This window comes from Podarcis erhardii, assembly GCF_964252035.2.
Source record: "Podarcis erhardii genome assembly, chromosome: 3".
In the NCBI taxonomy this organism is placed as follows: domain Eukaryota; kingdom Metazoa; phylum Chordata; class Lepidosauria; order Squamata; family Lacertidae; genus Podarcis; species Podarcis erhardii.
This window is the reverse complement of record NC_138507.1, coordinates 72,912,930-72,938,133: the sequence shown is the minus strand read 5'-3', so window position 1 is coordinate 72,938,133 and position 25,204 is coordinate 72,912,930. Positions and strand designations below refer to the sequence as shown.

The window sequence follows — 25,204 nt, the reverse complement described above, 5'->3', positions numbered from 1 at the left end:
TATGCATTTTTATAGGGTTTATTAAAGTATAGTTAACTAACTTGTGAAATATAATACAGACTTTGTCTAAGCCCACTGTGATTAATTTTAGTTTTGTCCTTTATCTGTAGATATATGCAAAAAATTTGGTGAATGCAGATCGCTGTGCACTTTTCCAGGTAGATCACAAGAACAATGAATTATATTCAGATTTATTTGATATTGGGGAGGAACATGATGGAAAACCTGTCTTCAAGAAGACCAAAGAAATAAGGTAAGACTAGTGAGTTGACTATTCTTACATGCCAATATTAATCTGTTCCATTTCTGTGTATATTTACAGATATTTTTAACAATTTTTGCCACACGGATATTCTCATGAGGATTTGCCTCTCCAGAGGTAGTTCTTCTGCAGGTGGCAACTGCAGTGCCATCAGAACAACATCTCTGATGCTATAATGTCATCATGAGTTTTGAGTGACCACCTACCAACGAGGAGAGGAGAGGAAATTCTTCTGTGGTGAATTCCTGCGCTTTGGCCTATGCCAACTTGTGCAGTCACACAAATCCAGAGTAGCTCAAGTTTTTCTTCTTCACCAAAAGTCAGTCTCCTTCGCTGCTCTTCTGCAGTATAATTAGGGATTAGGCCTAATTATAGCTAGATGTTAACTGTGTTGTAGCTATGTTTTGTGGCTGCTATCCACCTGAAAGTTAAGAGGCAATCCACTTTCCCAGGAAATGGCTTTAGCCATGTATTTTGGTCCCTGTTTAGGAGATGATATCCAGTGCTGAATTAACTCTTTAGAGAAGGATGTATGGAGTGTTAGGGTAGTACCTCTAGAAGGGGACACATTGTGCTCCTTCTGGGGTAGTTTGCCCACCTTTGGTCCCTACCCTGCACTCAGCTCTCACCTGTAGCTCCTTGAAGCTGTCATCATGTGACAGTGGCCACACCCCTGGAACAGCTTTGACTGGCCAGCTAAACCAGATGAGGGTAGCTGATGGGTCTGAAACCCTGGGTGAGATAGGGACTTGAGTGGTCCTGTTGTCAAGAAAGTAGTTTGTGTATGTGTTGTAGAGGGAAATCAGGGGCAGTTGGGGCCACTGAGAAAGTACCTGGGAAAGTAGCCTATCTAGAAGGAAAACTCTGGTCCTAAACCTCCACTGCCTTGCGATATACCTTTGGGAGATGAAAAGGCTATGAAAAAGGCTACACAAATCCAGAGTGCAGTCCCTACCTATTGCTCTGCTTTTCTTGGACCACATCAGTGAGGCTGAGAGTGGGGTCTTGTCGTCTTGGTAACCCAGGACCTCCATACACACTGCCAGGCTTGTGCCCTGGAGAGGTCACTCCAGTGCTGCTAATGCAGCAGTTTGACCTCACCCCCAGAGGCGCACTCCATTGTCTCTTGAGACAAGACGGATGCCAATAACGGGAAGAGAAATTTAGCTGCTCAAATGTCATTTTCCTTATAAGCCTATTGTTTTAAGATGTGCATATCTCTTTATGTCCCATGCAGATTTTCTATTGAAAAAGGAATAGCTGGTCAGGTAGCAAGAACAGGTGAAATTCTCAACATTCCTGATGCCTATGCAGATCCACGTTTTAACAGGTAGGAATTTGATATGTTTACCACCCGAAAGAACTTGGCTGGTTAGCAGAGTGGCAGCCCCTGCAAGTCCTGCAGCTAAGGTGTTGTGCTGGCAGTAGTTTGCTCCCCAAAGCAACCTAGCTGATGTATTCTGCACCAGCTTCAACTTCCAGACCAACCTCAAGGGTAGCCGCACACAGAACAGATTTCAGCAGTCCCAGGTTACCTGTCCATTGTCAATTGTGCTCTATCTGTCCTGATTCAGGAATGGCCATACCTCTCTTACTGGTGAAAGCTGGTTAAAGACATTCACTCTTACCCACCAAAGAGACCTGCACCTCCATTGATAGAGCTGGATCGAGGAGCACCCCCAAACTACATACCTGCTCCATCAGGGAGAGTGCATCCCCTCTGCCCTACCATACCGTCCACTATTAACTCCAACTAGCACTTCATGCACACTTGGCATCCCTTGCATATGGAGGTTTGAATTGGCCGGAATGCTTGTTGGGAATGGTGGCTAAATTATTTATCAGATAATTATTTATCTATCAGAAAGTTCCTGGCTTCAGCCTCACATGTGTTATGAATTTACCAGGTTCTTCTAGCCTATAATAATAATAATAATAATAATAATAATAATAATAATAATAATAATAATAATATCTTTATTGTCATTGCCCCCTCTCAGGGACAACGAAATTACTTTATCCTGTATTTGCAACATGGAGATGATAATATTAACATTACAGGCTTGTTGTAAGGATTACAACTAGATAACGCACATGAAATGGCTTTGAACATTATTGTTAGATGATGTCATGTTAAGAAAGTGAATGTCCACCCTTTTCCTTTTTTCCTTCAGGGAGGTAGATCTCTACACAGGCTACACCACCAGGAATATTTTATGCATGCCTATTGTGAGCCGAGGAAGTGTAATAGGCGTTGTGCAGATGGTGAACAAACTAAGTGGATGTGCCTTCTCTAAAACTGATGAGAACAACTTTAAAATGTTTGCAGTCTTTTGTGCTTTAGCCTTACACTGTGCTAATGTAAGTTTTGTTCCACAAAGATAGCCAAGTGCACAAAAAAATGAAATTATTTAATTTTATAAATTTTTATTATTCATTTTAGATTTGTATAGCAAAGTCAGTTGTACTAATTTGATTGTTAAGGGAGGTGTCAAAGATTAAACTGATTCAGTTTTAAAGTTCTGGGATTAAGATTTGATTGTTAATAAAATGGTTACGATTAAGCTGATTCTATCATTTACAGCTTTGTTTAATTTTTTAAAAAAGTCTTCAAATTCACATGATAGGGACCATATCAATTTATTCTCTTTTAAAATTATTCCTAATTATCCCTCAGAAATATCACCTCTGTGAAGCTAGACACAGATCTAAGTATTTGGCTTGAGAAAGAAAGTTTAGACTCTGTGCAAACAGCCATATCTTATATAATAAAATGCTTTATTTAGATGTACCACAAAGTTCGCCATTCAGAGTGTATCTACCGTGTTACTATGGAGAAGCTTTCCTATCACAGTGTTTGTACAGCAGAAGAATGGAAAAACCTCATGGACTGCAGACTCCCACCACAACTCTGCAAAGAAGTAGAACTGTATGTTTTTAATGTGATCTTTTTGATACAGAAGTAGGGTATTCCCCATGAACACTGGCAGCTTAGCAGCTGTTGCTGTTGCGATTATCAAAGAGCCACACTAGACATGGCAAATGCATCTTTTCAATGAATATTCAGGTTTTTCAAAATACAAATAGCATCAGCGTAAGGAGGGGAGGTTGATGATTAACTGGATTTGAGTAGGTGTGGAAGGTTAATGAATTCACCCCTTTCTGCCCCCTGCTTATAATAATGAGGAAAATCTGAAGCTAGTATATGCATTGGGAGGAAATCCCCCATTGGCAGCAGTTTAGGTCTACACCTGACCAGGGAGTTGATGAGAAAGGTTCTGTGGATAACACCATCAACCTCACATTATTATGGCCAGCAGAGAACACCCAATGAAGTGTATGACCTCACATGGGTATAGGGTCTGAAACACTCTGGGACAATCCTGTGGTTGTCATGGTGGCCATGCTTCATTAATCATTTATATAAACAGAGCGGTTACTTTCAGATCTAGTGTATCTGCTGTGCAATACTGTGTTTCCAATGCACCCAAGTATTTTACTGAAGTCAGTGACAGGGAAATAAAACACCTGCTGCATTCAGCTATGAGGCAGGGCTAATTGATAATAAAACAACTAGGAGTTCTGTCGTTATGAGCCTCAACATGAGATTATGAATATTGACTTCAGAAGAATATAACTTTAAGTAACATGATAAAGTGGATTTTTAAATGTTTGGATTGCATTATTTCGTTTTAGAATATTCACTACCACTCAGGTAGCATACAAATTTGTCATAATCAAAAATCCATTATCAGCAACATTATCATTTCCTTTCATTATTCTAATTAAACATTCATGTACCCAAAGGCTTATCTGTTACATCTAACAATCATAGTATTTTTTCCAGAAACTTGAGACCTATTTTTCCTTGTGAATATTCTTTCTCAGGGTACTCCCTAATGGGCTCTTCTTGGTCTAGGTAGTACAGCATCAAAGTTCTGGCAGCTGGTGCAGTGGTAAACCCAGTTGAGAACTGCAAAACCTGCAGGAAAGAACTTGCGTGTTAAATAGATCTTGACCCCACCCTTCAAATGAAATTGAACCAGTGTAACTTACATTATACTTTATTGTGTCAATTATATGTAAGACCATAAGACTGTATTCAAGGGAAATTAACAACAAAATGCCTATCAAACATTTTAATAATGAATACCTCAGGTAACAAAACTCCCAGGCATTCACTTGGACACAAATGGCATCCTCTAGTAAAATTCATAAATGATTGACACAAAAAATGCCTGTATCCTTTATAAGGATGGCAGAGAAGGAGGGGACCACACAAACTGCTGAGAAATTAAAGAAATGAAAGTCATAAACCGCAGCACGACCCAGCAAATACAGCAACTGCCTGTCATTCTTAACTCAGCTGCCAAGAGTTCTCAAGTTAATTCTGTCTTCTACCAGGCCTGAGGCAAAATCTACCCATAATTCCACACCTCATTTGCAGGTAGAGAACTGAGAAGAGTCATTCTAGTGTCATTTCAACTGCCAAGATTCAACACTCCCCCTCAATAATTTGAGAGGAGGGGACTTACCGTACATAGGGGTGGCAAGGCTTAATCCTCTTTTGTTTTTTTTTTTAAAGGTTTAAAGCCACTGCTTATAGTGGCAGTTTTGGCAGCAAAGCAGCAGAAGTGGAACTATGGCTGTTACAGCAACTAGATCTCCACTACTACTGCTGCAAATATTTTGAACCTATTTTAAAAAGGGGGAGGGAAGCCTGCCACCGCCATGATAAGCACTCCCCAGAAACAGCACACAGTCATTCATGCCACCCTGGGCTCCTTTAGCCCATTTCAAGGCTCACATATTCGTATTGAACAAAGCCTGAAGTGAGCAAAAGGAGCCCATCCCTGCTTTTTATGGGAAACCACTCAGAAAGCTGTTTGTTAAGTGATGTCAGGCACTGTCTTAAAAAGGATAGAGCCTTGAATTATTATACCAGAAGCTAGTGAGAATAAATCAGCACTTTTTGATTTTGAAGTTAATGTTCAACAGAAGAGATTCTGGTGCAGAAAGCTTTTATCTGAAATAATAAGCATAATGTACATCCAAGAGTCTTTGGTTCTCTTAACTGTAAATTTCCTTCATAACAGATTCCACTTTGATATCACTCCTTATGAAGATTTCTGGGCATCCATCTTTATCTATATGATCCATCAGGCTTGTGGGTCAGGCTGGTATGAATTCATTTTTTTAACCTTTAATTTTACAACTATTCACACTGGTTTTTATATAGTAAATGTATTATTTGATTACCGTGAAATGATCTGGCTGTGTAGGATATAGGATTATGTAAAATACTGTATTTGAAAATACTGAAGCAGGAAAGAGGATTTGAGATCTGTACATGTCTATACTATACAGAAATAGTAATTGCCTCATACAGCAAATTGGGTTATTACAACATTATTAGAAACAATTTTGAGGTAGTAAAGTGCAGCTAAAACAGTTTTTTTTTTTGGGGGGGAGCTTTGCCTTTGATAGCATTTACTTACAACATAAAATATTTGCCAAAAAAGCTTTTTGAAATTTCTCAAGAATTTACAGAAAATAAATAGATCCACCCCACCCCCTGCAAGTTTTATTTATTTATTCCCCTAGAGCCTTCACATCTCTAAGTGTGATCAAGGGCTGTTTCCTTATTTAAATCTCTAGAAGACTAAAGTGAAAGGGGCAGTTTTGGCTTGTGTAGATCTCCATGTGTGCCTCAGAGCCCTGCAGAGCTTTTGACTGGGAGAGTTGTCATATCTTGTTCAGTTCTTCCCCCTCCCATGAAAAGTATTTATAGTCTTAATTTCATTATGTTTTGTGTTGTATCCTGTGTGTGTGTGTGTGTGCGCACACACACAGATATGCACGCACCTGGTTATATTTTAAACCAAAATAAATATACTCACACGGAATTCTACTCACACTGGAGGAAGGGAGTGGGGAGGCCATATTCTCTGATTCCCCCTTCCCTCTGCAACGCCCTGCAAAGCACATCTGGAAGGGGAGAGGGCCCTCCAGAGCAACATGGTAGCTGGTGGAAGAAAGGTAAAATCCTCTCTGGTACATCCATCCTTCAGTAGAGAGCCTCTGTTCCATCTTGATTCCCTGAGAGAACTGAAAAGACAATGGAGTGGCAATTGTAGGTTCAACCCAGAATTGTTTTTATAATGGAAAATCATGTTTATGCTTCTGAGTTTGGGGCTGCATTTCCCTCGGAATGTGTCAGTCATGTTTCTGGCATTGGATGCAGCAGTTAGGTGGGAAAGGGAGCTTATTATGAGTTGGATATCCTGTTATATTTTTGGAATACTTCTACCTTGAATAATGTTATCAGAAGTTTCTGATGTTAGGCTAAACATTCTGCAAGCAGTATAATATTTACCTGTATTTCTAGCTTCACTTTTGATTATTTATATTTTACAACTTCAGCCTGTCTTGTATCACAAGTATATCACAAGTTCTCGGAAGAATTGGACCTACAGATAATGGCCTGGTTCGCATGCCACACTAAGACAAACCATGGCTTGGCTTAGTTCAAGTGTGTAGTTAGACTGGAGAGAGCTAAATCAGGAGCCGAGCTTGGAATGGCATGCTAAGCCAAGCCATGGCTTAATGCAGTGTAGCTGCAAAATTATCAGGAGAGAATGAAGATGCCACAATCTCCTCCCTGGAACTCAACCCATGGTATGCTTTAGGATGATGTTTGAATCAGGCCAATGCCATATTAAAAGTTTTCCTTGGACCTCTTTAACAGTTTTTCTGGAGGGAGCAGGGTACTTACGTATGTAGCGGGGAGTTGGTGAAAAACCATGTACTATAATTTGGGCAATTGGAAGCACTTACTAGTAGGGCAAATCCACCACTGGAAATAGTCCACTTTATAAACGTATAAAAGTTCACCTTTCACTTACAAGTTTTCATAAAGCCTGCATGGAAAGTTGTGCCTTTTTCAATGCAGGCATTTTTTTTCAATGCATCAGTTAATCAACCTGTATATTACGACATTGTGCATTTTTTCATGAATCCTGGTACAGGTTGCGATTATTGTCAGAAGGCCCTGTAATTTGAGTAGATGAATTTAAAGGTACAACTCAGTGTGGTTGTTTCTTTAAATAGTGACTCGGCTTGCGATCACAAGCATGCCTTCTTAGAAGTAAGTACCCCTGACACCAGTGGGGCTTCAATAAACATGCATATGGTTGAGGTGTAAGCCATAGATAGTGGCACTGTTTTAATGCTCTTAAAGCAGATTTTTTCAGTTTTGAATTTTAAAATGTCTTAGTCAGATGTATTGTAACCATAGAGGCAAGGTAGTTCTCTTTCCTGCCTTGTAAGTCTGCCCCATTTTGCACATGCAGGCACAGAAATGCAGTCAGAAAGGAAGACAGGTTGAAAAAAGAAGATTCCAGTGTTTTGCTGTCAGCCTTGAGCCTTTATGTGGAATCTGATGTTTTGGAGGAAGGGTAATTAGAGCTTTTAGCCTAGACACCAACTTTGAACAGGTGGAGTGTGGGGGTGCAGGGGATATGTACATATGATTTGCAATATGAGCCAAACTGTTATAACTTAACTTGAATGTACAGGCGGCATTAGCAGTGGTGCTCTTGAACCACTAGATGTGTGTTTTTCTCAAAATAATAACTAAATAAATAAATAAATAAATAAATGCAGTAGGCTGCTGAGAAATTACTTGCAGATTTTTTTTTAGCTCATGTTCCAGGGTCATAGTTGGAAGCTCTGTGGGACTCTGATGTGGACATGCAACTCTGCATGTGCAGAAGCTGTCCCACCTTCTGTGCGTTGGGAAGTGCATCCCAAGAACTCTGCAGGGAATAAGTGAAATCTTGCCCTTCTTTGTATGTGTGTCAGCTTCAACACGTGTGCTCTGGAGCTGCATTATTACATTGTAAACAATTTCTCTCGGAAGTGGAAATTTGTACTGCAATTCTGCACCCAGGGCAAAATGTTAACAAAACATTCACATATACACTTCCAGCGAGTAAGGTTGACAAAGTAAAGGGGTCAGGAGTGCTGCTTGAAGCCTGTGTCTTCCCTACCAGGATATGAGGCAGTAGTAGAAATGGACCTGTCACTGTAGAGGACCAGCAGCAGCAGAAGAAAGCAGTGAGAACTGAGGAAGGAATGAGAGTATAATCAGTTTCTTTAGTGGTATTTCTGTACTAAGACACTGAAGGGAACCTACATTTGATATCCAAGCAGAGGTGCATCTGCTTTCCTCTTTTCAGCTTGGCCTCCATTTAGATGTGAACTCAACTTGTGTGTGGAATTGTAGGCTAGACGTTGTTTGACCAACATTCTTCATTCCCTGTAAAAGCCAATGGCATTCTTTAACCAGAATGTTTTGAAGAGCTGGAAAACTTTCAGTGGCCTTCAGTTAGCTAACTTATTATTACTTTATTTTTATTTTTTGGGGGGGGTGGACGTGAAAATGTATTATTTCTCTGCAGTATACAGATTTATTTACTGTGGCTGTTAGGGCAGAGAGAAGAGAGGAACTTCTGAGCTTGCATGGAAAAGCATAACTTCTTGCTGAATAGATTTTTTCTTATATCATTATAAGCTCTGGTTTTGCATTTGCAATAGATTTTAAGTAAATAAGGCCAGTAATTTTGAGGAGAATTAAAATAAACTAAAATGCTTCTGCTAATTTTTGCAACATTATCAGTGGAGCATTACATAAAGTTTAGTGTAAAATCTCTTTTTATTCTGTTTGGTTAAAATAACTTACGTTTTTTTCTTTCACTTGCTTTATCTCACCATTCTATTTTTTTAAAAGTTTTGAACTAGAAAAACTATGTCGATTCACACTGTCTGTAAAGAAGAATTACCGCCGTGTGCCCTATCACAACTGGAAGCATGCAGTTACAGTTGCGCATTGCATGTATGCTGTTCTTAAGAATAACTACAGGCTTTTCACAGACGTAGAAGTAAGTTTAGATTTTTTCCAGTATCAACATTCATATCTCAGACACGACGTGTAATTTCATGTTTGGATCAGTGTAAAATTATATTCAGCATGGAAAGGGATTTTAAATTTAATAATTTTTTTCATTTATAGTGCAATACTATACACTATATCCCACTGAGTTCAATGTAACTAAGGGCCAGGCAAATGTGTATAGTATTGCAGCCTTAATCAACTGTACATCTGCATCTTGAATTCTGTATACAATTGCAAACAGAGCATGAAGGCAGGACATGGTGTGGTTCAGAAAAAGAACATTGCTGGTTTGAAATAAGGAATGTCTGCACTATTTTAAAAAGCCCAGGACATTGGCCTTACTTAGATATAGCTAGGTATAATAGTGATACATAAAATCAGAAATAGTTTGAGAAAACCCAAAAGGCCACAGCAGGGTTAGCTAACCTGGTGCCTTCCTGATATTGCCAGACTGCAACTCCCATAATCCCTGATCATTACTAGCTAAGGCAGATCAGGAGGATGTTGCATTGGCTACCTCTGGGGTACAACTTTGGATAACAAAGGACATCTGGTTAACACACAGCCTTTGGACATCTCCATACAGATTGTACTATAGTAAGACTGCAACTTATGCACATTTAATTTGTGCGCATTCAGCTTTACACACAAGGCAAAAATTAAAGGGGGCAGTTTCCCAGGGGAAATGATTTTGGCAATCCTACCCATCCTTGAACCCAATGGGTTTTGACTACACACGATTTTGGCTTTAACCACGATCCCTGGAATAGAACCCCCGTGTAAGTAGCGGGCTTACTGTACACTGACCTTTATTTTAGAAAACTTTATTTTAGAACATAAAACTTCATTTTAGAACATGGTAATTAGACTCATTGTGAAAATGAATTAAAATAAGTAGTAGAAATCCTTGGAAGTTGCTAGTAACTAAAAAGTGCATAACCCTCTCTCTGGAATCGTCCCAAAATTAGAAGGTGGCCAGAAGGAACTTAAGTATTCTTCTGTGAAGGATAACATCACCCATTGGTGTCCAGAGGCTGGGCTTAGCTTTATTCCTATAATAGCTATGATCAGTGAGAGATCACCACCCAGTCCTCATTCTGCTTCTGCCGGGACAGCAGGGTTTTCTGTTCTAAACGCCATGCAGTACATGATGACCCTTAGCCTACTCTTTCTCTAGATTCTCTTTCCACCACCTCTGTCTCCCTCCCACATCAGGAAGGACAGGGAAAGGTGGGGGAAGAGAGAGAGACAACTGTACAGTGGCAAGACCAGAAAGCATTTAAATGTAAAAATAGTAGGAATGGTGCAACCAGATATTCTGCCCATTGGAGTATGGAAAGGCTTGCTGTTCTCATTTTGCGTATCCTGCTCCTATGAACAAGCTTCTGAACCCTGAGGCTCACACTTTGGTTGTGCCTGAGTCCAAAGGAGAGTCTGTCCCTTTCCAAGCAGTTTTCTTCCTCTCTCGTAGCAATTATCTAGTTAACAGTTCAGTTTTCAATTGATATCTTAGTTGGGTCCCGGTGGCTTGGGGACTCCTCCCAGTGGAGATGGGGAATTCAGCAAAGCCGGTCAGCTCTGTGCTGCATTTTTGTGGCGCCCCATACTATTATTTGTTTCCTCTGCATCACACAGTATTGACCACAGCCTGATACAATATATGCGGGTGCTCTGACCCACTAAATGTTTGTAAAATTCATGGCAGATATAGAAAGGTTCTCTTCTGTTGTTTTGGAAAAATAGCTGAATGTTGAAAAATCAATGCAAGTACTATTTAAGGCACTGTACAGAACGTAGCAGTGACACGCTCTCTGCCTAAAGGACTTATAATCTATTAAGGCGGATGTCAGGTGTCTGGAACAGAGTAGCTGAATATTTGCACACAGGTGACGTGCAGTTTGCTCTAGTAAACAGTACATACAGCATACATGAAAATGCCTCCGTTGTAGTTATCGTGTGATTTATTATCTATATAGGAATATATAAAAACAAAAAAGAATCTTGTGGCACTTTAAAGATTAAAAATATATATTGTGGCATGGCCTTTTGTAGACTATAATCCACATATACAGATGCATGAAGCATTATTCAGTGTGGGCAAGCATATACACATAGGGGTAGGGCAGGGGTAGCTAACTTCTGCTCCGCGTCCCAGAAGGTGCTGAACTACAACTTCTGTCAGCCTCAGCTAATGGTCAGGGATGATGGGAGCTGTAGTTTGGTGACATCTGGAGGACCACAGGTTAGCCACCTTTGGCACTGAGAAAAGCAAACAAACCAGTGAGGTCAGAGGGAAATAAAATTCAATAAATATAAGCCATGGGAATTACACTGAATCTTAAATTTAGGTAAAATTATTACAGTGATCATTCACAAAGCACTATTGATAGTACACACTTCCTTACATAGGTAAAATAACATCTGTGGGAAAAAACCTTCTCTCTTTAGGCCACATGTTAGAGCTGAACTTCTTTTCAAAGTTTTAAATCAGCGGTTTCCTCCTGGAATTTTGCTTTAGAGTTGCTTTGCTCAAGAATGGTTACTTACATTTGCAAAACATCAAGTTTGAAAGCGAGCAGAAAAACCTAACTAGCATTAAGGACTAATACTGAAGTCATTTTTGCCAGTGTATGATTTCCTAAATTTATTCATTGCACTTTGTACCATAGTGTGAAGCAGTGCCTTGCAGATTCATTAGGCAGGAAAGCTGATGAGATCCTAAACAGCTGCTGCCAGAAATTTGATAGTAAACAAATGTTCTGTCATGTATGAGCTCAACACGGGGCTGCTGTTTTCAGTGTCAGCCAGGTGTTTCTCATAATGCATTGGCTTTCTGTTTCAAGCCCAATTCAGGATAAAACCCTAAATGGCTTGGACTGAAGAACGGTCTCCTCCCTCTTTTACCTGTCCATCTGTTACAGAAGCCCTGCACTGACAAGGGAAGCACACTTGGGACAGGCCTTTTTAGTGGTAGCTCCCTGGTAAAGTGGTAGCTTTCCTCTCTTCTGAGGAAAGTTCTGTGGTTTGAAGCAGGCAACCAAGACATATATTCTGCTGAACTTTTAATGGCTTTTAAATAGCTATTCAATTTTAACCTGAAGATTGCCACTTGTCCAGTTTTAATTTTAATTCTAATTTATTTGAATTAATTGTGGGATGTATCTTAATTTACTGATCGCTTGTTTTTATGCATTGTCTTACTGGTATGATGTTAGCCGCTCTGAGCCCAGCTTTGGCTGGGGAGAGCGAGATATAAATTATTATTATTATTATTATTATTATTATTATTATTATTATTATTACACTAAATAGTTATTCCATTTTTGTATGCTTCCTTTAAAGAAGCAATAAAACCATAGCATAAAAATGGAATTAATTGCATCTAATTTTTAGTATATTAAGTTATATGTTTTGTGGTTGCAAACCACCTTGAGGGTCCTTTGAGGGCCAAAGGGTGGGATATAAATATTTTTTTAAATATAAATAAGGCTTGAGGGTGTTTTATCTGTTAATGGAATTGTTGGAATATTTGGAGGGAATAGAGTGACATCTAGTGGTACAAAATTAATCGGAACACTGATTACATATTCTGTCTGCTTACTTATCTAGCGAAGAGGACTTATGGTTGCATGTTTATGTCATGACCTGGATCACAGGGGCTATAGCAACAGCTATCTTCAGAAGTTTGATCACCCATTGGCAGCTCTTTATTCTACTTCAACAATGGAGCAGCACCATTTTTCACAGACAGTATCAATATTGCAGGTAAATTGCATTCCCAGTATGTTCTCTTTTTGAGCAAAAGGTAAAGAATAGCTCCATGCATAGCTCAGGCAGGAGATTTCATAACAGCAGACCTCAAATGTTGTTTCATCATCAGTCATCCTTAGGCTAAAACATGGGTAGGCAAACTAAGGCCAGGGGGCCGGATGTGGCCCAATTGCCTTCTAAATCCGGCCCATGGGCGGTCCGGGACTCAGCGTGTTTTTACGTGAGTAGAATGTGTGCTTTTATTTAAAATGCATCTCTGGGTTATTTGTGGGGCATAGGAATTTGTTCATTTCCCCCCCTTCAATAGTCCGGCCCCACACAAGGTCTGAGGGACAGTGGACTGGCCCCCTGCTGAAAAAGTTTGCTGACCCCTGACTAAGCCCTAGGCAGGAGTTTCAGCTCGATCTCAGTAGCCTTTTGTGATAGGAGCCATTTCATCTAAATGGGCCCAGCCTGCTTGAACAAGACTGGCTGCAAGCTCTGCACTTTTCTACAGGTTTGCAAAGAGTTCTTGGAAATACAATATTTCCACTACAATTTTTATATTTTCCCTTTATTTCATGGTTTATTGTAGAATATTTATTTATGCTTTATACCTATCAGTCCTCTTGTGATGAGGCCCTACATGCTACATTAAATAACTGTATAATTAATATTTGTGAAACAATGCTTGAAACCAAAAAGGAAACATAATTAGATTTAAGGAGAAATATTGGCATTACTTGCGTTTATTTATGTTTTCTTAAATTTGCATTGTAGTTCTAAACAGTGTTTCAAATCCATGCTTCCCAGAAATTTACCTAGAGATGATATGAAGTAATGTGGTGCAATTAAATAACAAAAAGTGTTATTAAGGCATTTTCATAGATCCGCACTGCCACCTAATCCAAACTTCAATCCAACTATTTGTTACAAACAACGCAGAGATGTTGCTAAAATTAGCAACCTTGTATTGAATTCTTCCTCTCACCTGGTATGTGTACAGGCACCCCATCATCATATTGTGCACTTGTCTGCCCCATAAACACCAGCCAATGATGTGGAGCAAGAAAACATAGCATCATGATGTGATGAGTTAACAGCATGAGTTATTTGGTGGCATCTCTGTTTCTTGTAATTCATACTTTCAACTTGGAAAAGGTGTGGTTTGCACATAAGGCTCAGCCAAACGATATATTAGCATGAACAATCAAGTACAGTATGTCAGTACAAAGAGTGGAAATCACAGTCTTTTTGCTCCTCTCTGGTCCAGCCATGCTACCTGGAAGTGAGCCATGATTTGACTTAGTGTTATATGTGTGCCCAGGCTTGTAGTTTGTCTTGCTCCAAACAAGCCACAAGCTCTAGCCAAGGCTTGTTCTCAGCTTACCACTTATTTTGGGGAGACAAACCATGTCTTAGCTCTGGGTAGCACAGATGTAGTAGAACTAGGGAGGAGCAAAGTGGCCCTGATTTTCATTCTGTGCACCTGACCTCTTGCTCATTTACATTTAGCCATAGTTTGGCTTAGCATTACATGTAAACTAGGTTGGTTTCTGTTGGTTTCTCTTCCACAAGATTGTTTTTGAAAAGTTAGTGTGCCTAAGCAAGCTTTGAAATGCTGTATCCGACTTCATAATGCTTAGATTGTTAGTAATACTTTAAGCATGATGAGGTTTGGATCCAGTCCAGTACCTTTTGCAGATATTGTCAGAATCTTTTGTTACATACAGCAGTGCTGTATGTTTGAATGTGAATCGAGTTTAAAAGACAGTTCTAAAACAATGGTTTAAAATAGTTCATAATAATATATTAGCTTGTTCATTTTAAAAATTCTGTTTTCATAGCTGGAAGGCCACAATATCTTCTCTAACTTGAGCTCTAGTGAGTATGAGCAGGTGCTGGAAATAATCCGCAAAGCCATCATTGCTACAGACCTTGCTCTGTACTTTGGAAACAGGAAACATTTGGAAGAGTTGCACCAGTCAAGATCACTAAATCTTAAAAATCAAGCACATAGGTAAAGAGCAAATGAATATTTATAATTCACTTTTAAGTCATGTTGTTTTAGCAGTGTCCATAGTTTTAATTTGCTTTAAATGTTTGGTTTACTGTGTATTGATGTCCATATAAATCTTCAAAAATAAAGGAATCATTAGAAGAGTCAAACTGTTAGCATATGTTGTGCAGTGCGTTTAAGCATGAAATCTTATATGAACTTGTTTATAGAAGTATAGTTGCAGAAACAAAATCTTAGCTACTCTCTGATATGCCTTACACAGACAAATAGATAATCAAAACTTGAATGCGTAACTCTGCCACTTTTCTTAAGAAAGTTTTAAAATGAGATCTGTGAAAGGTTACAGCAGGGTTTGGGAACCTGTGTATTTCTGTATGTTTCTGGACTACAACTCCCATCATTTTGACCAGGCATAGGCAAACTTGGCCCTCCAGATGTTTTGGGACTACAACTCCCATCATCCCTAGCTAACAGGACTGTTGGTCAGGGATGATGGGAATTGTAGTCCCCAAACATCTGGAGGGCCGAGTTTGCCTATGCCTGATTTTGACCATTAGCCAGACTGGCTGAGGCTGCTGGGATTTAGAGTCCTGCAACATCTGAATATTAATCAGATTAATATTAATCTGAACATCAAACTTAAGTTATTTCCGTAGCAATCTTAACTGCTGCTACATAAATATAAGAATATATTTTTAAACAAAATAGCAAATGTTACCTCTTTAAACTGCACAATAGCTTTCCAGTTGTTATATTCTAGGGATCGTGTGATTGGGCTGATGATGACAGCTTGTGACTTATGTTCTGTGACAAAATTGTGGCATGTTACCAGAACGACAGCCAGCGATATATATGCAGAATTTTGGGCAGAGGTACGTGCATTTTATTGTTTATATGTTGGCATATGCACCGGTAGGCATGTGCATCATTAAACCTAATTTTATTGGAGGCATCAAGTACTTCTGTTTCACAGAGCAATTCTGCCAAGTTGTGGAAGGGAGGTGTTGGAGTGGACAAGCCACGGAATCCAAAGCATTGCCGGGCTCACACTGGGGGTTTTATTCCCTCCTCCACGCTTTTCCCAGCTTAAAAAAAATGCAGCGGATTATTATTTATTTAGAAAAAATATTTATAAACCCACTTTAATAATATATTTTTTAAAAAAGAACAACAACCCCAAAGAGAAGTGCATTAAACAATATAAAACAATTATCATTAAAAGCATCAAAATTTATAGAGAAATACATGGGGCTAAGATTGTATGTCCTGATGGACTTCCTTGAACAGAAAGGTTCTTAGCAGGGGTATGGAACAGTACAACAAGGGTACCTGTCAACTCTTATAGGCAGGGAGCAGCAAAGCACAGGAGCTCTCACACTGAAATACTTATTACATATGTGGTGCAAGTTCCATAGAGTGGAGTGTTTGAAGAGACACATAGGAAGCAAAGCAACCTTATGGCTTTTTATATTATATAGTAAAACTTTGAATCTGGCTTACTAGTGAATCAGCAATCAGTGTAGATCATTGAGTAAAGGTATAATGCTGACTTAATCCCACTCCTGTCAGCAATCATGCTGCAGCATTCTGCACTAACTGCAGCTTCCAAACCAACAGCAAGGGAAGCTCCCCACAGAGTTTATTTCAGTAATCCAGTCTTGAAGTTACCACTCCCTGGACTACTGTGGTCAAGTTACCTTGGTCTAGAGACAGCCTCAGCTGTTGCACCAGCTGAAGCTGAGGAAAGGTATTCCTTGCTACAGAGGTCACCTGGGCCTTTAGTGAGAAAACTGAATCCAAGGGAACACCCAGAACGCTGTTCTTTTTGGCCTCACCCACACACAGCTGTTTGGAAAGAATTAAAGCAGCTGTTTTAAGCCTAGTTCTTGCAAACAAAGAGCCTGTATGTACCACTGCAGATTGCAGGTGGAGGCACACGTTTGAATGCTTCTCCTCACAGAAAAGCTTCCTACATACACAATACTCGCAGCTCAGGGACAAGATGAGACTAGTACCTTCCTCACTGAGATCTAGAGTTTGTAGAATATGGAAGATCACTCATCCATATCAGCCACCACTGGCAGGGTGTGACTGGACTGGGTGGTGGGCGGGATGACAACATAGGAGGGGCTATTGCTTTCTTGCCTTGCTTGTGGGCTTTCTGGAGATAACCTAACTGGCTGGACTAGATTTCTCCTTGGTCTGATCCAGCTGGGATTTTCTGTGCTGAAAAATCATTTCCTTCAGTTGTTTTTCTTAATCCCAAGCCACTGATATTAATATATTGAGTTCTAAATACCTGTTTGTATATACATGAGAAACATTTTTGGACGAAATAACCTGGAATAACCTATTCTTTGGTCTTGCACTTTATTTTAGGGTGATGAAATGAAGAAGTTAGGTATTCAACCTATTCCTATGATGGACAGAGACAAGAAAGATGAAATTCCTCAGGGCCAAGTAGGTGTAAAAATGTTTGACCTCTCAAAAAGCTGCTTCTGGGGCTTGAGGGATCCTCTGGCATGGTGTGGAATGAGGAAATCGGAGAATCTGGCAATGTTAGAGTGAAGCCAACAAAACTAGAAGGGGCTGCCAAAGCTTATTGTAATAAGCAGGTACTTAAAGATGGTTGGAATTCTATGGAAGTCTGGTCATTAGTTCGTGGGTGAGTCATCTCCCCTCTCCCCCAAAACCCAGAACAAAAAACCCAAAGAAATTACTTACTTGCTTATCTTCTGTTGACTTTGTGACAAACCCTAGTAGGAAATATAAAGATGGTTTTAAGCTGGAAGCTGGAAATACTGAAAAAAATAGGTCTGGTGCCAACCTATGAGAATAGGGAAGGGTCGGCCAAACTGAGGGCTCTTCTTTTGCATTCAGAAGTTCACTGATTCAGTCCCCAGCCTCTTTTGTTAAAATTATCTCAGGTAAGAGTGCTAGGAATGACCTCTCTGTATCCAAAAGCCTAGAGAAATCATTGTCAGTAAGAGTAGAAAATACTGGGTTAGATGGACAGAGTCAATACATGGACAGGTAACCATATACAAGGCTAAAAGAGTGTTAGAACACTGGACATTCTCTTTTAAGGTTCAGATTTTGAATCACTACCATAACTTTCAGTTCAGGCTTCAGAAGTTGTACAACTGCTGTACTTACTTGAGCTCTGTTTTTCTACTAATCTTAGTAGCAAGCTTGTTAACATACCCATGAGTAGTTACAGATAGGTAGCCGTGTTGGTCTGCCATAGTCAAAACAAAATAAAAAAATTTCCTTCCAGTAGCACCTTAAAGACCAACTAAGTTAGTTCTAGGTATGAGCTTTCGTGTGCATGCACACTTCTTCAGATACACTGAAACAGAAGTCACCAGACCCTTCTATATAGTGAGAAGGTGGGGAGGGGTACTACTCAGAAGGGTGGTGGGAATGGGTGATTGGCAGATAGCTGTGATGAGCCTGTTGACGACTCTTAATGACTGCAATAGGTCTTACAGGAAAAAGCAAGGGGTGAGAAAGTGAAAAATGGCTTTGTCATGTATAATGAGATAAGAATCCAATGTCTTTGTTCAGACCAGGTCTCTCCATGGTTTTAAGTTTGGTAATAAGTTGCAATTCAGCAGCTTCTCTTTCCAGTCTATTTCTGAAATTCCTTTGTAATAGAACAGCTACTTTGAGATCTTGTATAGAATGTCCTGGGAGATTGAAGTGTTCTCCTACTGGTTTCTCTGTCTTGTGATTCCTGATGTCAGATTTATGTCCGTTTATCCTTTGGCGTAAGGTTTGGCCTGTTTGTCCAATATAGAGAGTTGAAGTGTCCTTAGACTGGAATAGACTGGAAAGAGAAGCTGCTGAATTGCAACTTATTACCAAACTTAAAACCATGGAGAGACCTGGTCTGAACAAAGACATTGGATTCTTATCTCATTATACATGACAAAGCCATTTTTCACCTTCTCACCCCTTGCTTTTTCCTGTAAGACCTATTGCAGTCGTTAAGAGTCGTCAACAGGCTCATCACAGCTATCTGCCAATCACCCATTCCCACCACCCTTCTGAGTAATACCCCTCCCCACCTTCTCACTATATAGAAGGGTCTGGTGACTTCTGTTTCAGTGTATCTGAAGAAGTGTGCATGCACACGAAAGCTCATACCTAGAACTAACTTAGTTGGTCTTTAAGGTGCTACTGGAAGGATTTTTTTAATTTTTTTTTTATACCCATGAGTAGTTACTCTAGGGGTCCCTTCCCCATTTATAAGACTGGTATTGCTAATAACAAATATCCAGACAATTTTCCTGCCAAGTAAATTTGTTACAACACCTTTCCAATTTGCTTAATACAGCTTATGTTGATTTTTATTCTGTTCTATTTGATTTTTTTTTCCAGATTGGGTTCTTCAATGCTGTAGCCTTGCCCTGCTATAACACCCTCTCACAGATCCTCCCTTCCACACTGCCACTACTTCGAGCTTGCAAGTAAGCTATAAAAGTTTGCACAGAATCCTTTTTCCAGCTGCAGACCACTGCACATGCTATCTAGATATTCTTTCTGAAGTATAAAAGTTGACTGGGGGAGAGGTAGCCAGTCCTCCCTGGTGTTAACTAGATACCGTCTCCTTGACTTAATGCAGAAGCAGCTCAGTAGATGAGATGGGCCCTCAACACAAGCTTCCTGGCAGGTACGTCACAGCTGCTTACTGGGAGGGAGAGGTGCAGTTGTGGGGAAGTCAGTGTGGGTGCTTCTGCAGGAATACCAGATTGGCTCTGCCTGTTTGCCTGCACAACACTGACCTTCCCTCTACCTTACCCTCCCTTTTCCCTCCTGAGAAGTTAGTGTTGCCATTCTGCCCCACCACGGAAACCACTTCTGACTTTATTAATGCTTTGTCCTATGCCTCGTGGTGGTTTTATCCTTCAAACCCAAATAGATAAGCTATAGGCATATTAAGAATGATTTGCTACTTAAAGGGAATATGGAATCGATGGAGGCACAAGAGAACTGGCCAGCAGTATCAACCATCGTGTTTTATTTACCGTATTTTTCGCCCCATAGGACACACTTTTCCCCCTCCAAAAATGAAGGGGAAATGTGTGTACGTCCTATGGGGTGAATGCAGGCTTTCGCTGAAGCCTGGAGAGTGAGAGGGGTCGGTGCGCACCGATGTCTCTAGCTCTCCAGGCTTCAGGAAGCTATCCGCAACCCTTGCAAGCCCGGCGGGAGTTCCCGTGGGCTCACAAGGCTTGCGGGCAGCAGCCTGCTGCCTGAAGCATGGGGAGCCCTCTGGAGGGTTCCCCGTGCTTCGGGCGGGTGTCCGCAAGCCTTGCGCGCCCGGCGGGAGCTCCCGCTGGGTGCGCGAGGCTTGGGGCAGCAGCCTGCAGCCCTAAGCACAGGGAGCCCTCCGGAGGGTGCCCCGTGCTTCAGGCAGGTGTGCGCAAGGCTTGGGGCTGCAGCCGCGGCGGGGGGGGGGGGGAAATAATTTTTTTTATTCATTTCCCCCCCCAAAAAACACCAGGTGCATCCTATGGGCCGGTGCGCCCTATAGGACGAAAAATACGGTACAAGTTTACTTGTACACCACTCTTTGGGCAAATAGTTTATAAATCTTCTAAATAAACAAACATAGAACCCATCAAATGTGGCGAGCATATCCATGTTTTAAGCAGAAAAATAAGCATGGAGGTTTTCTTGTGTGTCCCACCAGCATCTAAAGATGGAACTAGGGAGATGGCCTGATCTGCTTAGGTCTAGTCTCCGGAACACACTGCCTAGGGCAAGAGGCTCCCTTGCCCCCTCCCTGGTGGTCTTGTGTGAGGGTTAAGACCTTTGTGTTTTAGAAAGCTTTTGGGCTATAACAAGTCATTGTGACCCTCTTGGATTTAGATTTTGAAGTTGTTTGTGGAAAATTCCTTTTTACTTTTTGCTGGTTTCTTTTAATTGATTTTTTACAAAGAATGTTTTAGTGATTTGTGCTTCTGCATTGATATCCTTATTGCTGTATTGTTTCATTGGTTTTGGGTGTGGTTAGCTGCCTCAGACATGTTATGGAAAGGTGGAGTAAAAAAACAGCTTAATCAAAAAATAAATATTGCCATCACTGCCATCTCAGCCCAGCCGTTACTCAGTTAATGTCAAACTTTTCCATATGTTTGGTAGGTGTACTGATTACATGTCTTAAGTTAAATGCCTCCACCAGACAAGTCACACTTCTCAGCCTAACTTGCCTTTCAAAAATAAAGAGGATTTGGAGATGTTCCATAGTTGACTTTTTGTTCTTTTTTTCTTGCATTTCCCTGTAACTTCTTTATTTGTGTGTGTGTTTGGATTATACAGTTCATTAAATTATAATAATATAATTGTACTTGGGGCTGTAAGCCCTGCTTACTCCTTTCACCAACCCTGCCTACCTGCCAAGGTCTTTGCCAATTCCCCTCACTCACACTTGGCCAGCCCCCTCCCTTGACACACACACACACACACACACACACACACACACACACACTTACAGCTCACTCCAATCCTGCCCTCTTTTAAAGGAGGAAGCCGCTTCAGAGGGTGATTTTCCAAAGAGCCTCCCCTTTCTCTTAAACCTCGCTGCAGCTGCATTTAACGGAGGGGCATAGGTGTTTCACAGAACAGTTTGCCAACATACACCTCATGACCCCCTGATCTATCCTGGTGTAGTACCGAGCACCCAGGTCAGGCCCACCCACACCATCCATCTAAGTTTTGGTAATATATATGTCAGGTCAGCCTCTTCATTCATGAACAAGTTGTGGATGTGCATGATCTTATTGTGCATTGATCTGGCATTCGGTAGCAGCAGCACCAAACCAGAGGACTCAACACATAAGCTGCCAGTAACTTCTAGAAGAGTGGCAGGGCTGAAATGCTTCCACCCCAGCAGGAAGAATATGCTAATTTCACTATGACAGGCAGCGGCAGTTTAAGGCGTGTCCAATATGTGCATGACCATACATATGTGCATCACACCAAAGACAGAAGTGACACGAAAACATAACAAAAAGAGGCAGGGCAAGGGCGGAACAGGGTGTTTGCAGGCTTTTTCAATTGTGCTTCAAATGTGCATGATTTCACTTAAATGTGCCTCCCTAAACTAGCAACCTAAAGGTAAATACCCTTTAGTGACAACACCACCACATGTGCCAGAGTTGCTGTTACAGTGATTCATGCTCTGAGTCATGTTCCAGCTGTATGCACTCAGCCAGCAATCAAGCAGTATCACTCAGTGCAATCAGGAAAAACACTCACTTTTCCACAGGCAGATATACAACACGACAAACAAACTGATAGCTAAATTCCAACTTGATTCCCCAGTTAAATTGCAGTTTGATTTCCCAGCATGTGATAGCTTACTCATTAATTTGATTAGCAGGACTCTCTGTACGTGGTGTCGGGGTAAAAACATATTTAAGAGAGATGGAAAATAAAACATTTAAATTAATTATTCTTGGAAAATAAGGTGAGTGAAAGGCAATGATGGGTTCTGTTCAGTCTTAGGGACTTCACTCTGGATTTGTGTAGTGTTTGCTCTTTAGCCTTTTCTTCTCCTGAAATTATCCCTAAAAGCAGTGTAGGTTTAAGATCAGAGTTTTCCTTCTCCTAGATGGGCTACCTTCCTACGTTGTTGAGTCCTATCTACCCCTCATTTCCCTCTAGAGCACTGCCTTCTTAACTACTGGACCCACTATTGGTCTCATCCGTTCAATCAGCCAGAGCCTGCCTTTGCATGCAGGGGAAGTCCCTAACTCACTGATGATTTGAGACCCATCGGCCACCCTTACCTGGTTTAGCTGGCCAGTTGAAGCCATTACTGGGGTGTGGCCACTGTTGCATGCTGATGGCTTCTAGAAGCCACAAGTGAGAGCTGAGTGTTGGGTGGGGAGCAAAGGTGGACAAACTACCCCAGAAGGAGCACAACATGTTCCCCACCAGAGGTGCTACCCCTCCCCTAACACCCCATATACCCAGGTATTAGTAACCAAATTAGTACTTAGAATGAGACAGAAACCCATTCAGGCCAAAGGTGACAGATTTGAACTTCTCAGTTAATTGTAACTGAGTGGTTTCATTCCAGAGTCTCCTTCTGAAGTTTGAAAAAAATCAAAGGGCCTACTAGAGATCAAGCCCTATAAAATATTATTGTTGCTGACTTTTGTATACCATAGATATCTTATTTTGGAAATAAAGTAATTTTATGTTGAATGTTGGCTCTTTTTGCCTCTCCAGGGAAAATCTTAAACAATGGGAAAAAGTGATACGAGGAGAAGAAGCATATGGATGGATACCAGCACAGACAAATAGCCCTTCGACAGATGTGCTACCTGTGGAAATTACAGACTGATTCACATTTTAAAATTTCTTTCAGACTCCCACCACCTTTTAAGGCTTTTAAAAGGATAAATACTGCAAATTCTAACTGGGAAGACTTGTGCACCTTTCTTTTCTTTGCTGATCCAGTGTGTACAGAGAGACTGACGGACAACTCAACTATTGCAGAATCAGCTATCAAAGCAAATGCTTGGCTTGTAAATATAAGACTGCCTTTTTCTCATGGGCTACTTTGCTGAGGCCTTAATTTAAAATTGTTGGGCAAGGAAGGCAAATCTTGGGTGTTGCTTTTGCATTTTGTCTCTGTAGCAGAGATATTCAGTGGTACTTACAACACTATACTGTGGCTGGCTTTAATGCCAGTTTCACTTGGGGAGTTCTTGGCTATACATAGGACATTTCCACATTGTTATTGTAAATGTTTATGTTTGATCTCTGTGCAATCAGCTCAGACGCTACCAGAAAATATCTGGGACTAAAACTATTTTTGAGTTTACAGTACTTGAATTAATCTTGCTGCAAATGTGTGTGGGGGAGGAGGAATTTAACATCCAGATAGAAGACTCCAGAAATTATTCTGTTTACATCACTGGTCTACTGCAAACATGTTAAACATTTGAAAGGTATAACCAGTGCTATTTTTCTAGAAAAAGAGGTGCCAGAGCTTACCATGGACACCTCCCATGTTCTCTTATGATGGCAGTGGTGCCCACTTGAGAGGTGCTGGAACTGGGTTCCTGTGCATTCCCTGGAAAAAAGCCCTGGGTATGACCTATGGTTCTTCAAAGTGATTTCATCAGCTACAATATGTGCCCATTTTTACATTGGAAATAATAGAATATGTGCCTCTGATAAGTAGAGATGTAGTTGTCCTGTAAGGTACCAAGAGGCCTTCCTGTCAACGTTAGTAAGAGTAATGGGCTTAAATTTCAAATTTGGCAACAGAAATCTGCCAGGTATTTAAATTTATATTTTAGCAAGTATTTGAGGCAAGTCTCCAAATCCCAACTAATCCACAAAAAACAGGACCTTCCAGACAAAAGTCGTATTTATCAGAAGTTTTAATGGTACCATCACTGTAAATGAAACTAGGTTTTGCATTGCTCGCTAGTACTGTGTGCATTCTGTTCTGCCCTTCCATTTGAATTCCCAAACAACTGAGAGCTTTTATAAAACAAAAACAAAAAAACCACCTTCCTTAGTATTGTAAGCAGGTTGCCTTCTTAACCAGAGAGTGATTTGGAAACCATTGCACTTGAATACTGTGAATGAAGGTCTGTACTAACTTGGGCTCCTATTCTGCAAATAATTACATTATGTGAAGTCAGTGTATACTTCTTTGCAGAATTGAGTTTCAGACCTAGTGCAAACATTTTAACCTTAATAGGCATGTAGGATGTATAAATAATCCATTGAGTTTAATCCTCACTCCTCTGACCTCAGCAAGTTCTGTTGTTAACTTGAATGAATTTTGAGCTAGTATATCCTTTTCTTTTCCCTTTATCTTACACTGTTCTCTCAAATCTCCCAGGTGTGTAAAGTCTATGAGTGGTGAGGGAGCAAGATTGCACTTTCCTATGGGCTGGCTGCCATTTATGTACTGTATGTAACGTTTAAATGACTGTACATAAAATGTCCACCACGTATAGGCCTGATCTGCACAAATCACATGCTGTGTGTGATGTGTGTGTGGTGCGTGTGTGACTGTGGAATGGCCATGTCCATGTTGGCCTGCTTACTTTTGTGGCCATGTGCACTGCTGCAATGCAACCCTTGTAGGCATGGCCAACAGGAAATGCAGCTCTCAAGAGTCACCGCCCCTGATTTAAGACATGCATGTGAAGAAGCTGTAGGGGACACTTTACTAGTG

At 40.6% G+C, this 25,204-nt stretch overlaps 1 protein-coding gene across 8 annotated transcripts in view; it reads left to right on the top strand.

Annotated features, from left to right (window-relative positions):
- Positions 1-23,818, top strand: part of PDE10A (phosphodiesterase 10A) — a 188,185-nt gene extending 164,367 nt beyond the window's left edge. For 5 of the 8 annotated variants that reach the window (XM_081855166.1, XM_081855164.1, XM_081855170.1 and 2 more), the window contains 13 exons: positions 111-253; positions 1,500-1,592; positions 2,437-2,623; positions 3,049-3,191; positions 5,359-5,442; positions 7,615-7,719; positions 9,054-9,204; positions 12,828-12,983; positions 14,816-14,988; positions 15,749-15,860; positions 17,368-17,448; positions 19,372-19,460; positions 23,233-23,818. In XM_081855166.1, the coding sequence (XP_081711292.1) occupies positions 111-253; positions 1,500-1,592; positions 2,437-2,623; positions 3,049-3,191; positions 5,359-5,442; positions 7,615-7,719; positions 9,054-9,204; positions 12,828-12,983; positions 14,816-14,988; positions 15,749-15,860; positions 17,368-17,448; positions 19,372-19,460; positions 23,233-23,347 (1,632 nt within the window). In that variant the 3' untranslated portion in view covers positions 23,348-23,818. The remainder of the gene's footprint in view (positions 1-110; positions 254-1,499; positions 1,593-2,436; positions 2,624-3,048; positions 3,192-5,358; positions 5,443-7,614; positions 7,720-9,053; positions 9,205-12,827; positions 12,984-14,815; positions 14,989-15,748; positions 15,861-17,367; positions 17,449-19,371; positions 19,461-23,232) is intronic. The other 3 variants (XM_081855168.1, XM_081855167.1, XM_081855171.1) reach the window with 1 other exon arrangement.
- The last annotated feature ends 1,386 nt before the right edge of the window (positions 23,819-25,204 follow it).